Source organism: Coenobita brevimanus, chromosome 52 (assembly GCF_032717465.1).
Source record: "Coenobita brevimanus isolate Jiangsu-jjx chromosome 52, ASM3271746v2, whole genome shotgun sequence".
NCBI lineage: Eukaryota > Metazoa > Arthropoda > Malacostraca > Decapoda > Coenobitidae > Coenobita > Coenobita brevimanus.
This window is the reverse complement of record NC_137005.1, coordinates 39,495,564-39,515,180: the sequence shown is the minus strand read 5'-3', so window position 1 is coordinate 39,515,180 and position 19,617 is coordinate 39,495,564. Positions and strand designations below refer to the sequence as shown.

At 42.0% G+C, this 19,617-nt stretch overlaps 1 protein-coding gene across 1 annotated transcript in view; it reads right to left on the bottom strand.

Annotated features, from left to right (window-relative positions):
* LOC145400539 (uncharacterized) overlaps positions 1-19,617 on the bottom strand; it is a 53,599-nt gene that overhangs the window by 3,110 nt on the left and 30,872 nt on the right. The window contains exons 5-7 of the mRNA XM_080273060.1: positions 12,152-12,351; positions 9,968-10,178; positions 4,758-4,885 (exon numbers count right to left, since the gene is read on the bottom strand). Of these exons, the coding sequence (XP_080129186.1) occupies positions 4,758-4,885; positions 9,968-10,178; positions 12,152-12,351 (539 nt within the window). The remainder of the gene's footprint in view (positions 1-4,757; positions 4,886-9,967; positions 10,179-12,151; positions 12,352-19,617) is intronic.

Here is a 19,617-nt window from a genome sequence, read left to right as displayed (position 1 = left end):
GAGGGCTACGGGGAAAGAAAGTGAGACTGGAGAGGAGGGAGAAAAGAGACAGAGAGGAGCATGTGGTGTCTGCTGTAATCTGTCTCAATGCTGACCGTTGTTCGCTTCGAAAGAAAGAAAGAAAGAAAGAAAGAAAGAGAGAAAGAGAGAGAGAGAGAGAGAGAGAGAGAGAGAGAGAGAGAGAGAGAGAGAGAGAGAGAGAGAGAGAGAGAGAGAGAGAGAGAGAATAATGAAGAGAAAGCGGCAGTCAATGGAGGTAGGAAGACATGTACAGGAGGAATCAAAATACTAGACAGGATAGAGGTGCATAAACAATCGTAGAGGAAATCGGTGTAAAATGAATAGTTATAAGAGAGAGGAGAGGCTTTGGAAATGGACGAGGCTAAGAGGTTTGGTTTTGCCTTTACTCCAGCGGTGAGAGAGAGAGACAGACAGACAGACAGAGACAGACAAACAGACAGACAGACAGACAGACAGAGACAGATGAGAGACAGAAGGGTAGATAGATTTACCGACAGTTACACAGATAGATATACAGACACATAAATAGATGAGGCAGAGGAACAGACAGATAGATATACTAATTAACACATAGATAGCTGAGATCAGTAGATAGATAGACAGACGAGATAGATGGATTGATAGATAAACAGGTAGGTGAGAGAACATCTAAGCCCTCCTGTTGAAATGTCTCTCCTAAACAGAGTACAGAAGTCGTCCTCAGACCGATCAGGTAAACCCCACGAATCCGATGAGATCGTTTTATTAGTGGTTTGTTATTGTTCCTGCCTCCAGATGGTGTTATTCATCCTGGGAAAGGCAGCTCGTTGCCACTGGGTTAGCTTCTTTCAGCCCGATGACATACATTTACCTCCGTCAAGGAGGTTATGCTTTACCCCGCGTTGGTTTGATTGTCTGTCTGTGTGCAGGATTACTTAAAAAGTTATGAACGGATTTTAACGAGGTTTTGTTGAAGGGTAGGCCATGGGCCAAGGAAGAAATTATTAAATTTTGGGGCGCATCCGGATCAGGAGTATCCCAGACAATATTTCCAAAAGTTCTCAATGAATTTCAATGAAATTTGGTGGAAAGGTGGGCCATGGTAAGAATTGATTAAATTTGGTGGCGGATCAGGATCCGGATCCTATACCCACGGATCCGTATCCGGATCCTTTTTAATGGCAGTGGCCTCATACAACTGTTTTCCCTTCTCTAGAAACTTTTCCACAAAAAACGTTGTGATGAATATCTGATCTACACAGCCTTTTCCCATCCTAAAACCTTCCTGTTCTTCTCCAACTAATTCCTCTGTTATTTCCCTACCTCAGTCAATAAGTATCCTACGTAATACTTTTCCCATTACGGTAAGAAGACAAATGCCCCTAAGATTACCACTCCTTTTCCCCTTTTCCTTTGTGCTCTACTTTCGTCCCAGGCTAATCTGCACACCTTCCATATCCTCTGTACTACTATCTCTCCCCCAGGCTTCAGCATTTCACCACACATTCCATCAATTCCTCGGTCTTTCCCCGTTCTGACTTTCTTCATTGCTTCCACTATTTCTGTCCTGCTGATCTCTTCCTCCCTTCTTATCTCCCGCTTTCTCGCAGCCATTCCCTAGCAATTTATAACATTCATTTTCTATGTTTAACAGTTCCTTAAAGTGTTTCATCTGCCCACTTTTCCTCCCTTCTCCACTAACAATCTGCCATTCTTATCTTTCACTCTCCTCCTATCTTCTTTATCACCCTGTCTAACTCTCCTTACCCATTTCCAAAACATTTTCTTACATTCCCTCCGCTTTACAATCAGATTCCTTCCACGCTGCTCACCCAATCTCTTCTTTCTCTTGCTAATTTTTTCACCTCTCTCTTCATCTCCACATATAACTCTTTATTTCGTCTCTCCACTTCCTTCATGCCTCGGCTTCCCATCCACTCACTCTATGCTTTCATATTTCGCGACACAGCTTGTCGCACCTCTTCCTTCCATCATGCTGTTCCTTGCATCCTTTTTCGTCTTCCCCTCACCCTACACACCACCTTACATAATGCACAGATTTCAATTGTAAATACATTGCACCCACATTCCACCTCACCCATCGTCTCCAAAACATACAGTAGTCACCTAATCGATCCTCCACTTCTCACTTAAATATGCTACATGTAAAAATTCAACAGGGGTCAACGAAGATCACATAATAATTCAACAGGGGGCAACAAAAGTTACGTAAAATAATTTAACAATACACCTCTGACCCACTATTCTTCAGTGTAATCACACTTACTGTATATTCAAATTTTCGTTCATTATGGAACAACTGAGCCTGGTTCATTATCATGCTGCCTAACCAGTCCACTTCATTACTGTGACGCTATCGAGATGACTCCATCATCACTCGATCATGTTCAGTACTCTTACCATCTTTAATGGTTTTTCTAATGTTTATTTGCTTCATTGAATCACTGTATGCATAAAATTTCAGTATTTTCCCCCCTCTGCTTCTTCATTTCATAAACAACTGATCCACCATCACCTCATGCGTCACACAACTTTTGCACGTACCACCGCAGTCCAATTTTTTTCAACAGTTATGCCTTGTTTTATTGTTTTATTTTTAGCAAATTAAAAATATCCAACTGCATTATATCTTCAAAATATACTATTCTGACCAGACAGGTGAGAGAAAAGTGAAGATACGGGCGGCCACTTCAGTAGCTCGATGGGTAGATACATATTGGTTACTATGGTAACGGCGTGCATCGTCGCGATTGGCTCCAACACACAAACAAACCCAGAACGTAATAACACTTGATGTGCTTCATACTCACTTATAAAGTATATCAGTAGCTATCATTAATGGAGATAAACTTTTGATTAGACTGTGGTAAAAATTGAGAAGAAAGTGATGTGGTGATACAGTATTAATTTTATGGGTAAACTTAACTAAAAGAACGAGAAATGTCATGAGACGTGTCGTATCCACAGGAACAGAAATTGATGGTTAGGAATAGTTAACTGTGAGAATTTCGTAGTAACAGACAAAATATAATGATAACAATGCTGGTTCACAAAGTTAGGAGTGAGGAGAGAAAAGGGTTGTGTGGTTAACGACTGGGAGTAGCAGAATCGATGTTAACTATATATATATATATATATATATATATATATATATATATATATATATATATATATATACAACAATTTTTCCTAACTCCTTGAGTCTGGTGACATAGTTTTTCGTTCTTTCTTGCTACTACTGAAGCGCTTTTGTTCTCATTTGACCGAGATACGTAATCTTTTCAGGTTAGTTTATGGTCATGTTTAGTCAGACAGCGAGGTAAATTTGGCTAGCAATCAGGGATATTCTTTCCCGACCCATAACCAGGGCGCACGTCGAACTTCACACATTCGCGACTTAGCTTTCAAGTTGTGGAAGTAGCCTAGTTGTGTCAGATGAAAACAAGTAGGATACAGACAATCTTCCTTAGGCTAAGATAGCATCCTTATAATGATGGGGTAATGAAGGCTATATCTTACCACTCAGGTTTGAAAAGTCTGTCCAAAACTGATTATTACTGCCAGGAGATGAGAAAAAAAATAGAAAAGGGGTCATCATGGTGAAGGTATTAATCTCTTGAATCCGGTGACACATTTTTCAGATTATTAGTTATTATTTTTTCCTTTTTATTTTCTGGCCTCAGATAAAGGAGTCTGGCCGTGTGTGACTTAGACACAAATTCCATTACCACGTTTGCTGTGATATATTTACACCAAGCTGATTACAGACCATCGCCGTTGGCAAGAATAAAACAGTAATGATATCGTGGTAGTGAAAGTGCTACGCTGGTGCATTATTTGTCTCTGTCAAAATTCTATTTAAACACTGGACTTCTGTGTAGAAAAAATCTATTTCGTATGACACTCCTATCTTCATTATCGTCTCAGCATGTCATCTTCTGCCTTCTGTCGATGCCTGGCTTCGAAAATCGTAAAATTCTTCCCTAGAAAGAAGAAAAATGATGCCAGATGAAAATGCCCCCAAAACAGATCTTCATGTATAATTTAAAGTATCAATTTACACTGTTATTCGGTCAGTATATGGTAAATTGAAAGATGTAATATTTTGACGAAATAAAAAATATGTGATCCAGATGAACTTTTCTAAAAAAGTATACAAAAAATCTCCAAATAATCTTAGTCTCTCAGTTTATGATCTTCAGTTAAAATGCTTTTACGTCAAAGAAATGAAAAATTACCAGCGTGAATGAAAATATCAGTTGCCAGATGAAACTGTAGTAAAAATATAATGTAACTCTTCATACTGATCATCTGCATTGGTCATTTCATCATACTCCATCAATTTGCTGTCACGTCCAGTAAAGGATATTTTACCTAGAAAGCAAAAAATATTCAACACCACTTGAAACTGAAGATGCAATAAGGAAGATAACAATGCAAACATGCGATCTCACACACTAGCTAACCTCAGTAAAGTCTGTGAACACAACCTGACGCATCATAGTAGAGTCATTCATAGTCAAAGAAACCAAACTTCTCTCTGCTTAGAAATACTACTCGACATACGGAAGTGAGAAGCTGGGGAGATGATATACTGAGAAAACGTTTGGACTGAGATGTAATATGCGGCTGATGCTGTGATGCGTTTACTAGATGTATTGAAGGGCAAGAAAAAAAAACATGAACAAGAAATCTCACACAAATGATAAAGAAACTCAAGATACTTGTGCCTGTACCTTGTCGCGGTGGTACCATAGAATGAAGTCTGGCGGTTCTGGGCTCATGTGTACCATACAAGTGAGGTTGAGGGTACTGCCACGGTCCAGGTACACGTCCCCACCTCCAAGAAGCTCCACTGTTGGTACTGGAACAAGATGGTGAGTCTTAAGACAGTTAAATTGTCTGGAAGTGTGCACATGAAGCTTTCCTCACTTCTCGATTTGGTGAGAAAATGTCAGACTGATGATTATGATGATAATGAAGTTCAGTACAGTACTTCTTTCGTTTTTGTTTTACACCACACACACACACACACACACACACACACACACACACACACACACACACACACACACACACACACACACACGCGCACGCGCGCGCACGCGCGCGCACACACGCGCGCACACACGCGCGCACACGCGCGCACACACGCGCGCACACACGCGCGCACACACGCGCACACACGCGCGCACACACGCGCACACACGCGCACACACACACACACACACACACACACACACACACACACACACACACACACACACACACACACACACAGAGTCACAATCCATAATTTCATACCTCCTTTGGGTCCAGGAAAATCGAAGTCATGATTGAACAAAGTCCAGGCGGGTGGCCATTCGTCACTGCAGTAGTGTTTCGGTAAATACCTCTGGACTATTTACAGTATTTGTTCTGGTGCAGTTCTACATACTGGCAGCTGATTTTATTTAACGTATGAATCACATCTCAGTCAGAAGACAGTAACGAGCGGTGCACAATAATGACTTCTGTATTTTTCTCGGCTGCAGTACGACAATAATTCATCTAATATAAAGTCATTATTCCTTCATAAAAGGGCACAAAGCATCATCCGGCACACATAAAATATATAAATGCAATTATGAAAAAAACACTGAAAATACTATTTTGATATACGTCTGATTTATGAAAATGTATGTTGTCTCTGAATTCCACCCAGACTCGGGAGTTTTCTTGCAGCTAAGTAGCCTAGTGGTGGTCAGAAAGAAAAAAAAAAAAAAAGTCTCAATGAGACATACGGAGGTATGGTGGGTTATTAACACATTCTACTTTTATACTTCCACTTCGCTCTTGAATCCGACTCGGCTGTCAACCATCTTTTTCATCCGGAGTATAAAGGGTTGTCTGTAAACAGCGCTCCGCAAGAAACTCACCTGCCGGCATCTTACGTGTTGCGAGGACGCCTCGGTCTGCTGGTGTGGTTGTGGCCGTGGCACTGGGAATAGGCAATGAATAAATACTGCAGGATAGACGCTGATACCACTGACTTGCTATCCCCGCATCACACAAGAAATTGGCCAATGGAGTGAAACGGGAGAGTTACTATACAGGCCACATGGCATATAAACGAACCTTACTGAGTTTTGCGATAAACATGTCTACATACCAGGCAAGTATTCTTAGACAATGCCTCTCATTTTTTTTTAGAATCATCATTCTTAGTTGATCACTGAACTTTTAGTGGCTGCATGAGTAAAGACAAACTTCTGTCTATCAACCCATGTATAGCCAGAGACCTTAATCCTGGAAAACACAGCCACAAACAAATCGCCTCTACTTTGCCCTGTCCTCTACCATTTGGCTACATTCCCTCAGGGGCATACCTCCTTCTGTCATATATCTCTCCACTCCATGCCCCATCTCATCCTTGATTCACCATCCCCTCTCCCCTTCCACCTCATTCACATTCTCCGAGCCAGTCTCTCATCCTCCATACTCTTCACATGGCTAAACCACCTCAAGAGTATTTCACTTTAGTCAAATCCACATTAACACAACAACCCTCCTATAGTTCCTCATTTTTATGTGCCTTTCCATGTAACTTCACATGCTAATCTCTAATAAGTTAACTCATTTCAACTGCTTTCACTCCTGAACTGTGTCCTTCCGACAGGACCCAAGCTTCGTTTCCATACGTTACAGTGGGGATCACAATACTGTCACGCAGCGCCACTGTTTTTTAGTTCCAAGCCCATTTCCTCATTCCTTATCACTACTTTCAATGAACGAGCAACATTTCTTCCTTGCTGAGCTTTTCCAAGCACTTTATCCTGCAAACTTCCATTCTTACTCATCACTCTACATAATATGTACACGACTGCACTCATCTCCATTTCCTCATCATCCAACCTCAATCTGCATTGTGTGATTTAATTTCTCATAAGGACTACAACTTTAATTTACATTCACGTTTAGAGTCAGTTCGTACATGAACTCCCAAACTCATTCATCAAGTCTTGCATCAAACAACAGTACAAGAAGTTTCCAAACCATACCCTCTTTTATGATTAGACACTTCAACATCTACTGCCCTACCTTGCATCTCTTTGATGGTTCCCTTTGAACAACCACGTAGACATGAAACATCCCTGATTCAATTCAACATTCAAACCAAAGAATTCAGTTCACTATCCACATGCACTGCAATTCAAGCGCCCTCATGCATACCCTAATAGCATTCAACAATTTATCATCTACTCCATATATTTATAATCCCTTCCAAATTCGTTGACGTTTTACCCTCAAACCGATATACAGATAATGTTTATACAAAACAGAAACTAAGGATAGTTTTAATTAGTGCATTAGGCCTTCTTTAAAACCTTGGCTTCAACTTCCCGACAGCAAGGTGAGCAAGGAAATTTTAGTTTCTGATGTTCGATACAAAATTTTTTAGTGTATGCTCGAACGTTTTGCCGCCCCAGAGTAAATCGTCACTCACACTGCCATACACCCACACCACAGCACGTTCTCTCTCTCGCTCTCTCTCTCTCTTTCTCTGCTGTCGTCCTTAATTGGTCATAGTTAACATTATTTTTACATTTCTTTACGAAGGATTAAATAAAACAGAAATATGCCGGTTGCAAATTTTGAGAAACAAGGAAGAAGAGAAAAAAATTCCATGACAATTTTATGAGAGACACTTTGATCTGGAGATGACATAGCATGAATAAACCCCCTCACTACACCCGATCCTTACTCAAGTTAACAGGAAGCAGAGAAACAGTAGATGTGGTAACTGCTACGCCTTCGGTTAATACTCTTTGTGTGGTGTGGTGTGGGAGGGAGATTTTGTGTGTTGTGGTGTGGTGTGGTGTGGGAGGGAGATTTTGTGTGTTGTGGTGTGGTGTGGTGTGGGTGGGATATTTTGTGTGTTGTGGTGTGGTGTGGTGTGGGTGGGATATTTTGTGTGTTGTGGTGTGGTGTGGTGTGGGAGGGATATTTTGTGTGTTGTGGTGTGGTGGTGTGGGAGGGATATTTTGTGTGTTGTGGTGTGGTGTGGTGAAGCACGGGTTTGCATAAGTCGCTAAAGTCTACGGGAGTGCAGCACTTTGTTTTCAAAATATCTTTATTAAGAGACAGACGGACAGGGCCGCTCTTAGATACGCTCTCGCATCCAAAAATAATTTCGATGTAAATAAGAAATATTAAAAATGTACTTCCTCAGGTTGAAAAGGTTAAAAATGAAAATGAAAGAAAATGGAGGTCAAGGGCTGGCACAGTTCCCAGACAGTTTAGCACCACAGGGTATTGACGCTTAGAGGGGCAGAGGTGGGGAGGGGGAGGGGAGAAAGGAGGGGCCGAGGAGGGGAGGGGGGGAGGGGAGAAAGGAGTAATTTTAGATGTGAGCGTGTAAGAATGTGGAGAGAGAGAGAGAGAGAGAGAGAGAGAGAGAGAGAGAGAGAGAGAGAGAGAGAGAGAGAAGTAAGCAGAAACGCTTGATTGTGTGTGTGTGTGTGTGTGTGTGTGTGTCTCTCTCTCTCTCTCTCCCACATACACACAACCACATTTACATTACCTGGTCCTCATACAAGCACTTCATGCACCATCAGATTCTTTTTAATTCACCCACAAGGACTGAAGGTTAGCCTTTGAGGCTGTGATATAGCCAGACCAATCACAACCCCTCCGGTCCACATATTCCCGGGCGGCTCGCTCCCTCCAGTTTCCACAACTGGCCTCAGCACTGACCCCATCCAAGCCACGACAACTTTTTTTCCTCAAAAAAGCAGGAAATTTAGACAAAAGTGGAAGTGTTCGTGCTATGTATGCCAAAGATATCACAGAAGAGTAGGAAAAGGAGCCAGAAGGAGATAAAAAAAGTCCTGAAAAAATTAGTTAGGGTCACTTTAAGATGGCATCACAACCCTTCCGCAAAGTGTCAGGAATTGGGAGTTCTTTCAGCTCTATCACGCCTTTCATCTTTAGTGTTGCTATCCCAGGCCTTAGGAGAGACTTGTCGAAGTAGAGGGTTTAGTTACAGCCTTCACACACCCCTTGAGAGAAGAAAAACACGTGGTTTCAGGAAGAACAAATTACCGAACGGGCGTAAAGACGCCATCGCCTTATGAGACTGAAGCGACATACCTTCTATATATGCCCTGGCTTGCATAAAATACCATAAGCCTTGTTTTCTCGAAAAGCCCTTCCATAATCTCATATAATTTACTAAAAATAACGGGTTTCTTGTCCCTCCAACGAGCACTATTTACAAAATGCGGGATTAAGAATAGTTCCTTCATCAGAGGTAAAGATGCCACCTAATAAAGGGTAAAACTGAAAGTAACCTTAAATAAAACTGTGTTATTCATAGTAATTATTGTACTAGTTGCCCAAAAGTATTTATAGGTGAGAGCGAGAGAGGTCTTGCAAAAAGACTAATAGAACATAAGGCAGATGTGCGTAGGCATAGCACTTCAAATTCCCTAGTCGTGCAAATAGATCAGTGGCGACATCTACCCAAATGGCAGGAATCTACGATTTTAAAGAAGAGTTTAGACAAAAAGATGAGAAAAACTTTAAAGGCAGTACACACACACACACACACACACACACACACACACACACACACACAAATATATATATATATATATATATATATATATATATATATATATATATATATATATATACTGTATATATACTGTATATATAGATAAATAGATCATTACCACTCATTAGTTATCATCATTATCATCACCATCATAATCTTCATGATCACTACACTCTAAAAAGTTACCATGTTATATTTCCTCTTTCCGTCATCAACATCATCATCATTATCATCCGTACCACTGTAATCGTATCATCATTATTGTTATTATTATCATCATCATCATCAATCCACTCTACACATTTACCATCCTCACAGTTCTATCATTAACATTATCATTCCACTCACCAACCACACTGAGCTTGACGGACACGGCAATGACCGGTCGAGTGGGTATGGAGCACTCATAAAGCCCCGAATCAGAGGGCTCGGGGTTTCGAAGCACCAATATCCAGTCCCCGGTGCCCTCCTCCCGGTGCGCCGAGAACCGAACGTCCGTGGTGAACGTGAACGACCCCACCGTGAGCACGTGAAGGTCCCGGTGGCGGATCCATGACACCTGGGGAAGAAGGTCAAGTTAGATTAAGTCAGGTTATGCTAGGTTAGATTTGGTTCGTTCAGGTTGGACTGGGTTTGGTTAGATGAGGCTGTTATGTAAGCGATCCTGAGCGATGAACCCAAGGTAAGGGCATAGAATTCCTGGTGTTAAAATTCATGAGATCTTTAGGGTGCGAGAAAATAAGGTAATGTTAGGCCAGTGTCCCATATGCGGTGTCGAATTCGAGAAACCTGTTGGGATAAATGGAAGTGAGATTAGTAGCGAAAGACGAAGCTGAGTTAGATTAGGTTTGGTTAGGTGCAGGTAGATTAGGAGATATTAAGTTAGGTTAGGACAGCATTCAGCAGGCAATGACAAATCCATAAAAGTTGTGTGGGTGGAAGTAGGTGAGGGTAGGTTAGGTGAGGTTAAGTTAGTACTCCATAGCTTGTGTATCATGATAATGCTGCTAAGCATTTACTCTAACATGACGAAAACCTCTACCCTTTTCAGCTCAACTGATGATCAAGTGTAGTCGGAATGGAGGTCGACTTGACCAGTAACCACAGAGACTCATTCGTACCTCATAACTCAGGCTTATCGAATTTCATGCAACCACGACTTATTATTCCAGTTGTAGCCTGTAGGAGTAACTCACTGCCATCAGGTTAAACAAAGCGACTCTCGTCTGCCGCGTCTCCAACAAATGAAGGGTAATAACTTCAGCCTAAGACTCAGGTATTATTTAAATTAATTACACATATCACATTCTGTTGTAAGAGGGAGACTGCTTGCAAGATACTAATGTAATTTTTTTTTAATTGCAGCAGCTCTGGAAGTAAATCTGAAAGAAAAAGAGCAAGAGCTACATTAGATATAGCACAAAATAAAACTTGAAAGCATCTAGAGAGCTCATACATTCGCCAACGCCAGTAAAATTTATTATTTATTTTTGCATCCAGATCTGGATCCACTTCAAAATCTAATACATTCTTCCTTGACCCACTGCATACCCATCCACCAGATTTCATTGAAACTGAGTGACAACTTTTGAGATATTTTGTACACAGTTACACAAACAGAGAGAGAGATAGAGAAAGAGGGGGGGTGGGGACTGTCATGGTTTGAGGACGGAGAGGCACAGTAATGAAGGATAAAAGCAACACTATATTTAAGATGACTGCACGAAGGAAAACAAAAGTTCTCATAATACCCGCTGGATGGACGAATTTTTACCTTTTCATGTAAAAAAAACTATTGTTTCTCGACCTTTATACTCTTACCTTTCTAAAATTTATTCTCCGCTTCATAAAATCTTCTGGCGTTTTCAGGAATAAAACTGATGAGGTTAATGGTGCAAGAGGGTTTCTGTGACTGAACTGCACCTGAAGTTGTCACGCTAGCTGGAATCGACTAGAGTTGTCCCGACCATAACAGGGATGGCATGGCGGAGATTTTCGTTTCTTTGGGGCTTATTTCCTGTAGTTTAATAGTTGAATATGATTCACTACGGCTCTACATCCTTTTTTTTAGCACTTTTTCGTTAATAACATCGTAACTACTTATACAGTGAATCTCTTAAACTCAGAGAAATTTTTCGTCCCTTTCCAGCATATTTCCCGTAGTTTAGTGATCAAATCCACATTCTGACACTCAAACTACCTTACCTAGTCCCTCACTTAGCCAACATCATCTGGCCGTCCACCTTTCCAAAAATATTACTGGCTTTACTCACCGACTTCAACTCGAAACTCCTGGTCTTAAGGCAAAGGAGGGTACTCACACTTTTCTTATACCCACCCCTCCTTATTCACAGACTCCAACATCTACCCTTCCATACTCACACACTCTTAACACTCACCCTTACTTATTCACACACTAACACCCACCCTTCCTTTCACACTCAAACACCTACCCTTTCATGCTCAATCCCCTTCTTAGCACCAACTTCACTATGCCTTCCATCTCTCCAAAACCCTCTTCTCTATACTCACCGACTTGGACCCCAAGCTCCTTGTCTTGCAGCGAAGGATAGCAGGCGAACCCACAGCTGCGACCACCTTTCTGGGCGTGTCCTCAGCTATGTGGGGGCCCAGGTCAGGTGTGGGTGAGGGCTGGGGAAGGTTGAGAGGCACCTTTAAGTGGTTCTCTCGCGGTTCCACTCGTACTTTGCTGTCCACCGAGGAGAGAACCGCTGTTATGGGAAGAGAATGGTGGAGGTTAGATTGGTGGAAATGGATAAAAAAATGGAATCATAAACTCTTAACTTATTAACTTTTATGCTGTTTTGGTCTTATTTCGACTTTTTAAAAGTAATTCAGGGCAAACCTAGAATGAGAAATAAAAAAGTTCATAGATAAGACTGAGTAGATTTGTGTGTGACGAGAGTGGGTGTGAGGTAGTTAAGTGTGTTATCGCCCGCCTTTAGCACGGCAAGGCAATATAGTTGTGTGTGTGTGTGTGTGTGTGTGTGTGTGTGTGTGTGTGTGTGTGTGTTTCCAACATATCTCGAAAAGTTGTGGACGAATACACCAAACCTTCCGGAAATAGCATCTATATGGATGTGCAGAAACTTATTACTTTTGGTAAGGATTTGATCAGAGACGACCAATGCCAGCCGCCATATATATATATATATATATATATATATATATATATATATATATATATATATATATATATATTTATTTATATTTTAATAAGCACTGGCTCTTTGCGAAACACCGTGACTGAATTCCGAAGAGTTTTGCAAATTTTCTTCAACTCTGATTTGTAAATAACTTGTACCTTATCCAACAGCATATATTGGCAGGCGATTAGCATTTGGTCCCCGAGTGCTTTTGTTTCTTTTTTTTTCTCTTTTGAAACAGAGAGAGAGAGAGAGAGAGAGAGAGAGAGAGAGAGGGAGATGAGGCAAAAAAAAAGTTATCGTACGTCAAGTCGTTGGCCTGAATCATGACTGAATGGAAGTGTTAAATAATTCTGCACGATAATAACTCATCCACATTAATAAAGAATATAGTTTTCCCATTTTCTTGGAACCTGTGTCTGAGATTTATAGAGGTGGATAATGGATTAGCGTGATGATAGGAATACCGCAGTCAAATCATAAGTCAAGGGAGTATAATTACAGAGGGGGATATGAAGGCAAGAAGTGAGGTGAGATGCAAAGAAAGGTGTGAGGAAAAGAAGTAAAGATGTATGAGTGATGGGAATGCGTTATTTTACAACAGTCTAAATCTGGCTCTTGTTGAGAGAGAGAGAGAGAGAGAGAGAGAGAGAGAGAGAGAGAGAGAGAGAGAGAGAGAGAGAGAGAGAGAGAGAGAGAGAGAGAGAGTGAGTGAGTGAGTGAGAGAGAGATGTGGATGAGGTGAAGGAAAAAATGTGATAGGGGTTGGGACACAAAAGAGCAGGTGTCGGTGAAGGATGAAGTGTGGACAGGCTGGAGCAAGGGTGTAGTTACATGAGATGCTCCACGTTCTTGCCACCTATACCACCAACCATGACCTTACCCAACTCTTACATTTTTTTCTCCCGACACTGAAAAAGGCTTGTTGATGCAGGAAAAGGATGGTGTTTTAGCATCAGGTGAGGCAGTGTTCTAATGTTATCGATAAGACTGTGAGGAGTGTGTGTGAGGTTTGGTGGGGTTTGGTAGTGTGATGTGTGGTAGCATGATCTGTAGCAGTGTGTGGTGTGAGTATGAGATGTGGTATTGTTTGGTGTTGCAATGTGTGAAGCAATTCGGATGTGCCAGTGTGAAGTTTAGCGCTATGAAATATGAATATGAATTGTAGCTGTGTGAAGTGTAGCAGCAGGGGATGTGACTGAGGTGTGGCAATGTGAGGTGTGACAGCAGGTGGTTCAGTATAATATGTGGTACTATAAGATAAAGTTAAGTGGTACGTCAGTGTTGTGTAGCAGTATGAGAGGCTATTGCGTATGGCTGGATGTAATCCGGCAGTGTGGAGTGTGAGAGTATGAGGAGTGGCACTGTGAGGTGTGACAAGTAGACGTGTGACTAAGATATGACAGAGAACAGTGTGACAATATGAGGTGTGCCAGTGTAATGTGCGATAGTATAAGATATGACTATGAACTGGGGCAGGATGAGGTATTGATTAGACTGTAAGGTGCGGCAGAATGAAACATAACATTGAAGTATGGTACCGGTAGTCTAAGCTGTGAAGGTCAAATGTAGCAAGGTGAGAAGTGAGTAAGGTATGGTTCTTGGAAATGGGAGCGTTGAGATTGTGAAGTGTGGTGGTACGAGGTGTGGCAATATGATGTGTGAAGTGTCACTGAAGTGTGGTAGGGAGAGGTGTGTGTGTGTGTGTTACATGATTATACACAGATTACTGAGATACCGGTCTAACGAAAAAAGGAGAGTGACTGTAGAGGGAGAGGAAAAGAGGGAGGGGGAGAGGAGTTAGTGGATTGCCTAAGAGTTTAGAAATAGACTACCGGTATTATTTAGATCCTTGGAATAGCAGTGACCTCACAACCAACCACTCATTATTCCTTTTGGCATCCCAGTTTCTTAAAATAAATCATTAACTCTCATACTTATTAAAGATTTTGTACATAGTTTGGATGACTTGTTCTTAAGAGGTTACCTGGTATATATACAGTACATAGGATCCCATATTTAGACATAGGAACCCTACAAACATATTTTTAGGGCTTATGTCACTGCTATTCTAACTGCCTATTTAATAACAACACACTTATTTCATACTTACCGGTAAGAAGAATGAAAAGGCTGACCCATACTCGTGACCTTTGACCTCCCATGGTGTAGGGGGACGTGAGGGGCGCAGCTGGGGGACAGAGGTGAGCGGGGGAATGGAGGAAGGGTACAATAGGAGAAAGATGAAGGAACGTAGCTTAGATAAGACGGAAGAAAAGAGGGAAAAAGTGGTTACAGGGAGATGCTCAGAAAGGTAGAAAGCAGGGTGTGGTAGTTTGGGAGAAAGGGTGGAAGGGCAGAGGAGGAAGGGAAGTCAAGATAATAGTGACAGCGTCGTAATCAAAAGCAAGATGTGGAAAGAGCGAGAAAGAGTAAAAATTAAGGATGACGAAGAAAATCCGAAATATATAAAAACGGTGCGAGTGCAAACAGAAAGAAAGAGGGAGAAGACCTTGAGGGAAAGAAGTTTAGGAATGGAAGGTGAAAACTGAAAGCAAGTAAACTGGCAGGGAAACATGAAACAATAAAATTACAGAAAGAGAATACGGAGACTAGCGAGGATAGAAAGAGAGAAAGGCAAATTATTCTGAAAGGGAGTGTACGGTATAGATGAAAGAGAACACGTAAAAATAAGTACAAGAAAAGAAAGTCAGTAAGAAAAATTGGAACAGAAAAGAAAAACAAAACGAGAGGAGGGAAAAGAGGGAGACGTGAATGAAGGGGGAAATGCGAGTAGAAGAGCAGGAGGGAGGGAGGGAAATGAGGTGCAAGGGAAAAAGTTCAAAACGAGGTGCAAGAGGAGAATGAAAAGTTAGGGGTGACCGGAGGAAGGGAAGTGGTGAAGCAGGAGGGAAAGAGGAGGCAAGTAAAGGAGAAATTAATCACAGGAGTTAAGAGGAAGGGAAAAGAGGAAGAAATGGAAGACAAGGAAGGGAAGTGGTGGGATATGAAGAGCAACTGAGTGAAAGGAAAGACGGGAGGGGAGAGAATGGGAAAGAGGAGAGAAAGGAGGGGAAGAGAGGTTACAAGGGAGAGAAACAAAAGGAGTGAAGGGAAGGGGAGTACAAAGAGAGGAAGAAGGAAAGAGAAGAAATAAAGAAAAATGGAATGGGAGGCAAACACGATGATAATATTGAGGGGAAAACTAAACAATTGAGGGGAAGAGGGAGTAAAGTGGGTGGAAGGAAGAAAAGAGAGGAGAAAGAGGGAAGGAAAGACGGGAGAGGGAAGGAAAGAGATAGGAAAAGAGGGAAGGAAGGAAGGAAAGAGGGGAGAAGGAATGAGACTGGAGGGAGTTACCCAGTAATCACCAAACCAAACACAAAATCACCAATACACACACATCTTCACTTGAACTTCGTGCATTGTTGAATCTAGTTCCTGGTGGGTCGTCTCAAAATACACATGGTCTGGCTTTCAAATTATTTCCAACATTTTTATTTAGTCATTTATTTACTTATTTTTTTCACCCATCACTCACTAGCCACTCGATGTGTGTAGTATTCATTTCCTCGGAATTAATTTTCACTTTTGCTTTTCCAGTATATAGACATTTTCTCTATCATCCGCAATCTATATATATTATTTTTTCTGGCTATAACTTTTTTCCAGAGTTCCAAAGCGGGTCCTCCTGTTTTGAAGCTCTTTATTTGCGGGCTGGTTTAAAGAGTTCCACTTCTATTTTGATAATGTCCCTGTGAGGAGAAAAAAGATAAAAGGCATGTTATTAATGGTATTACAATATATAATTAATGTGTGTAAGTATATATGGGTACTGAGGCATAAAGCAGTTAGTGTTGGGTATGTGGGGAGTGGGGAAGGGAGTTTGGGAGTGGGAATGGGAAAAGGAGAGGGTGTCAAGGAGGTATGAGGAAAGGAAGACATGTGGGAGACAGGGAGGAAAGGAAAGGGAATGGGGAATGGGAGAGAGTTGGGAGGGAGAGAGGCATGACGGGTTAGAGGAGGAGGGCAACTGTGTGGGAGGCTGTGGGGAAATTGAGGGAGGTTCCAGAAAGTTAGGGAAAGGAAACACATGAAGTAATGAAAACTAGCTCGCAATATGTCCGATAAAAATGGGCTCACCGTTCAGACTCCCGGAGCGTATTCCCGACGTTTATTGCTATTCGGCACTCGGAGAAATCAGAACCAATCAGCGCACGCAGTGAGTGCCGGGGTGTAGCGGTGAGGGGTCTAGTGAGCACTCCCCACACAGGTAAAGAAAACTAATTTAACGTGTAACTTGCTCCTTTGGTAGGCAGATATAGTAGGTTAGGTCAGGTTAGGTTAGGTTGGGTTAGGTTAGGTTGGGTTGGGTTAGGTTAGGTTGGGTTGGATTAGGTTAGGTGGGGTTAGGTTAGGTTAGGTTAGCTGACTAGTCCCCCCCAACACCCCCACATTCACTGCCCTGATTGGCTTTAAGTTCTCCTAGTGCTGAATAACAATAAACATCGGAAATATGCCTCCCGGAATCCTAACTCCACCTGGCAAGTATAACCATCCACAGATCTGTATCATAGCAATAAAAAATTTTCTTTTGAACAGTTTATTACACGATGAATTTGAGACGTGATACATATATTGCTAAGTACACTACTCTCTCTCTCTCTCTCTCTCTCTCTCTCTCTCTCTCTCTCTCTCACTGCCTGTCCCCGTCCCGGAGGGGCTTGGGAACGGGTATTGTTTTCACTTGGTTCGTCTGTTTATTTGTTTGTTTGTATGTTTGTCTGTCTGTCTCTTTGTTAACAGTTTTACCGAGAACTACTCCTGCGATTATTACTAAAATTACAGGAAAGATGGGCAGACAGACAGATAAACACGGGAGGTGAACGAGAAAAAAATAAAAAGGCAGAAAAAGATAACTGGTTGGTGAAGGGTTGGTGGCACGGTACAGTGTGTGTGCGTGTGTGTGTGTGAGAGAGAGAGAGAGAGAGAGTTTACACACATTTCAAACAGACCCCTCGTTCCTAGATTGATGTTTCAGTCTTATTCCCTGCACTACGATGACGTCTTTTATATTACTTCTTGAAACACAGACGATTTTCTCAACTTCGAGAGATGATCTCTGTAGTGAATGTGTTGTTGAAGGCTATATCAAACTCTCTCCAGTCCGAAAAATCTAAATATAATAGTTGATAAATACAATAGTGAGTGCAGAATGACAGTTTGAAATATACCATCAGGTTGATTAATACCTCTAAGAGCGAGGCCTTGCTCTTAAAGGTGTTCAATCGGCCTGAAGGTATATTTCAATCTGAAATTCTGCATTTATTTGTCAACCATTGTGGCCGCATTAACTTAAAATCACTGGCGTCCCCACTGCAATGGGACGATGTGTGGGAATCCAAAAGGAAACCACGTAACGTGATGCTCTCACACCTTTTAGACCCACAGCGGCGAGGTGGCTATGAGGCCTCGCTCTTAAAGGTGTGTAATCAACATGAGGGTTTATTTCATAACAGTGGCCATCAAAAATGAAACAGTACGCACAGCATCAGATGCTAGTCATTCTGTGCCTTAGGTCGTATTGTCATTGGTAAACGAGGCTCCTTTGTGCTGAAGCGGGACGCCTTCATGTGGTGGCACTGATATAATCGAGTTGCTCAACTGCCTGGTTTTACAAAACGTCCCTCAACTTATTCCCTATCGCACGAAAGAGGGACAGTGCATTAGAGAAGGCCAACTCAAGCTGGCAGTCAACCAGTCAAGAACCAGAGGTAACAACAGCAACAAGGAGGAAGAGACCCCGCAGCACCTCTTCCTTACCAGTCTTTTCAGCGCCTGGATCATTAGTAATCGCTTGTATGTTTCTTGTAAAACTTGTGTCTTTAGTGAAAACACAGATATACCATACATGAGAACATGGCATAGTATACAAAACAATTATGTAAGACAAAGGTGCTGGACAGCCTACTTAACAGAAGAGAATACGACCTAAAACCTTCATGTAATCCAAAGAAGAGACTGGGAAGGGGAAACGCTGTGTCTACGCACCTTACCGTCATCATTACTCATCACCAACTTCATCTAGCCTAGTTATGGATGGAGTCAGGTCAGCCACCTCTTTTTCCTGGCTTCAATCACGGCCAAACCAAGGGCCAGAGACCCCCTGACCCACACATATTCTGAAACAGGGTGCCCCAGGGATGGTTTTGGGAGAGTTAAAATTCAGATCTGGGTCATTTGAGGTCAGCAGTAGTGTTCTTTTTTTTTGGGGGGGAGGGGGGCAACGCCGGGTACCCCTGCAGCCCAATTTTTGGCATGGAGAATCACATCACCTCCAGTTCGGAAACAGGCTGTGAGGTTGACCTCCGAGGTCATTTGGTCACTGGTCGGAGGTCATTTGAGGTCACCGGTAATACACACTCCAACAATTGGACCCAGCAGCCCAAATTTTGGCATGGAGACTCACATGACCTCCAGTTAGGACATAGGCTACGTGAGGTTGACCTCCGAGGTCATCTGATGCCACCAGTCAGAGGTCATTTGTAATCACCGGTAACAGTAAACAAGTACGCACAAATACTGTGCGTTAGTCTGCGAAAGCTGAAACAGAAAGTTCCTGGACCTCTAATCCCTCTTCAAAAGCATAAGAGACGTACATGGTCTCTGGAGTAGAAAGAAGAATTGAACTAGAAAAAAGGATTAGAGTGTTTGCCTTTTTGGCCCGGGCAACGCCGGGTACCCAAGCTGGTATTCTAAATAAAGCAGACGACGTTAACATGAGAGTTTATTAGAAAGAATGACACTGACCAGATAAGGTCAAAGATGTAG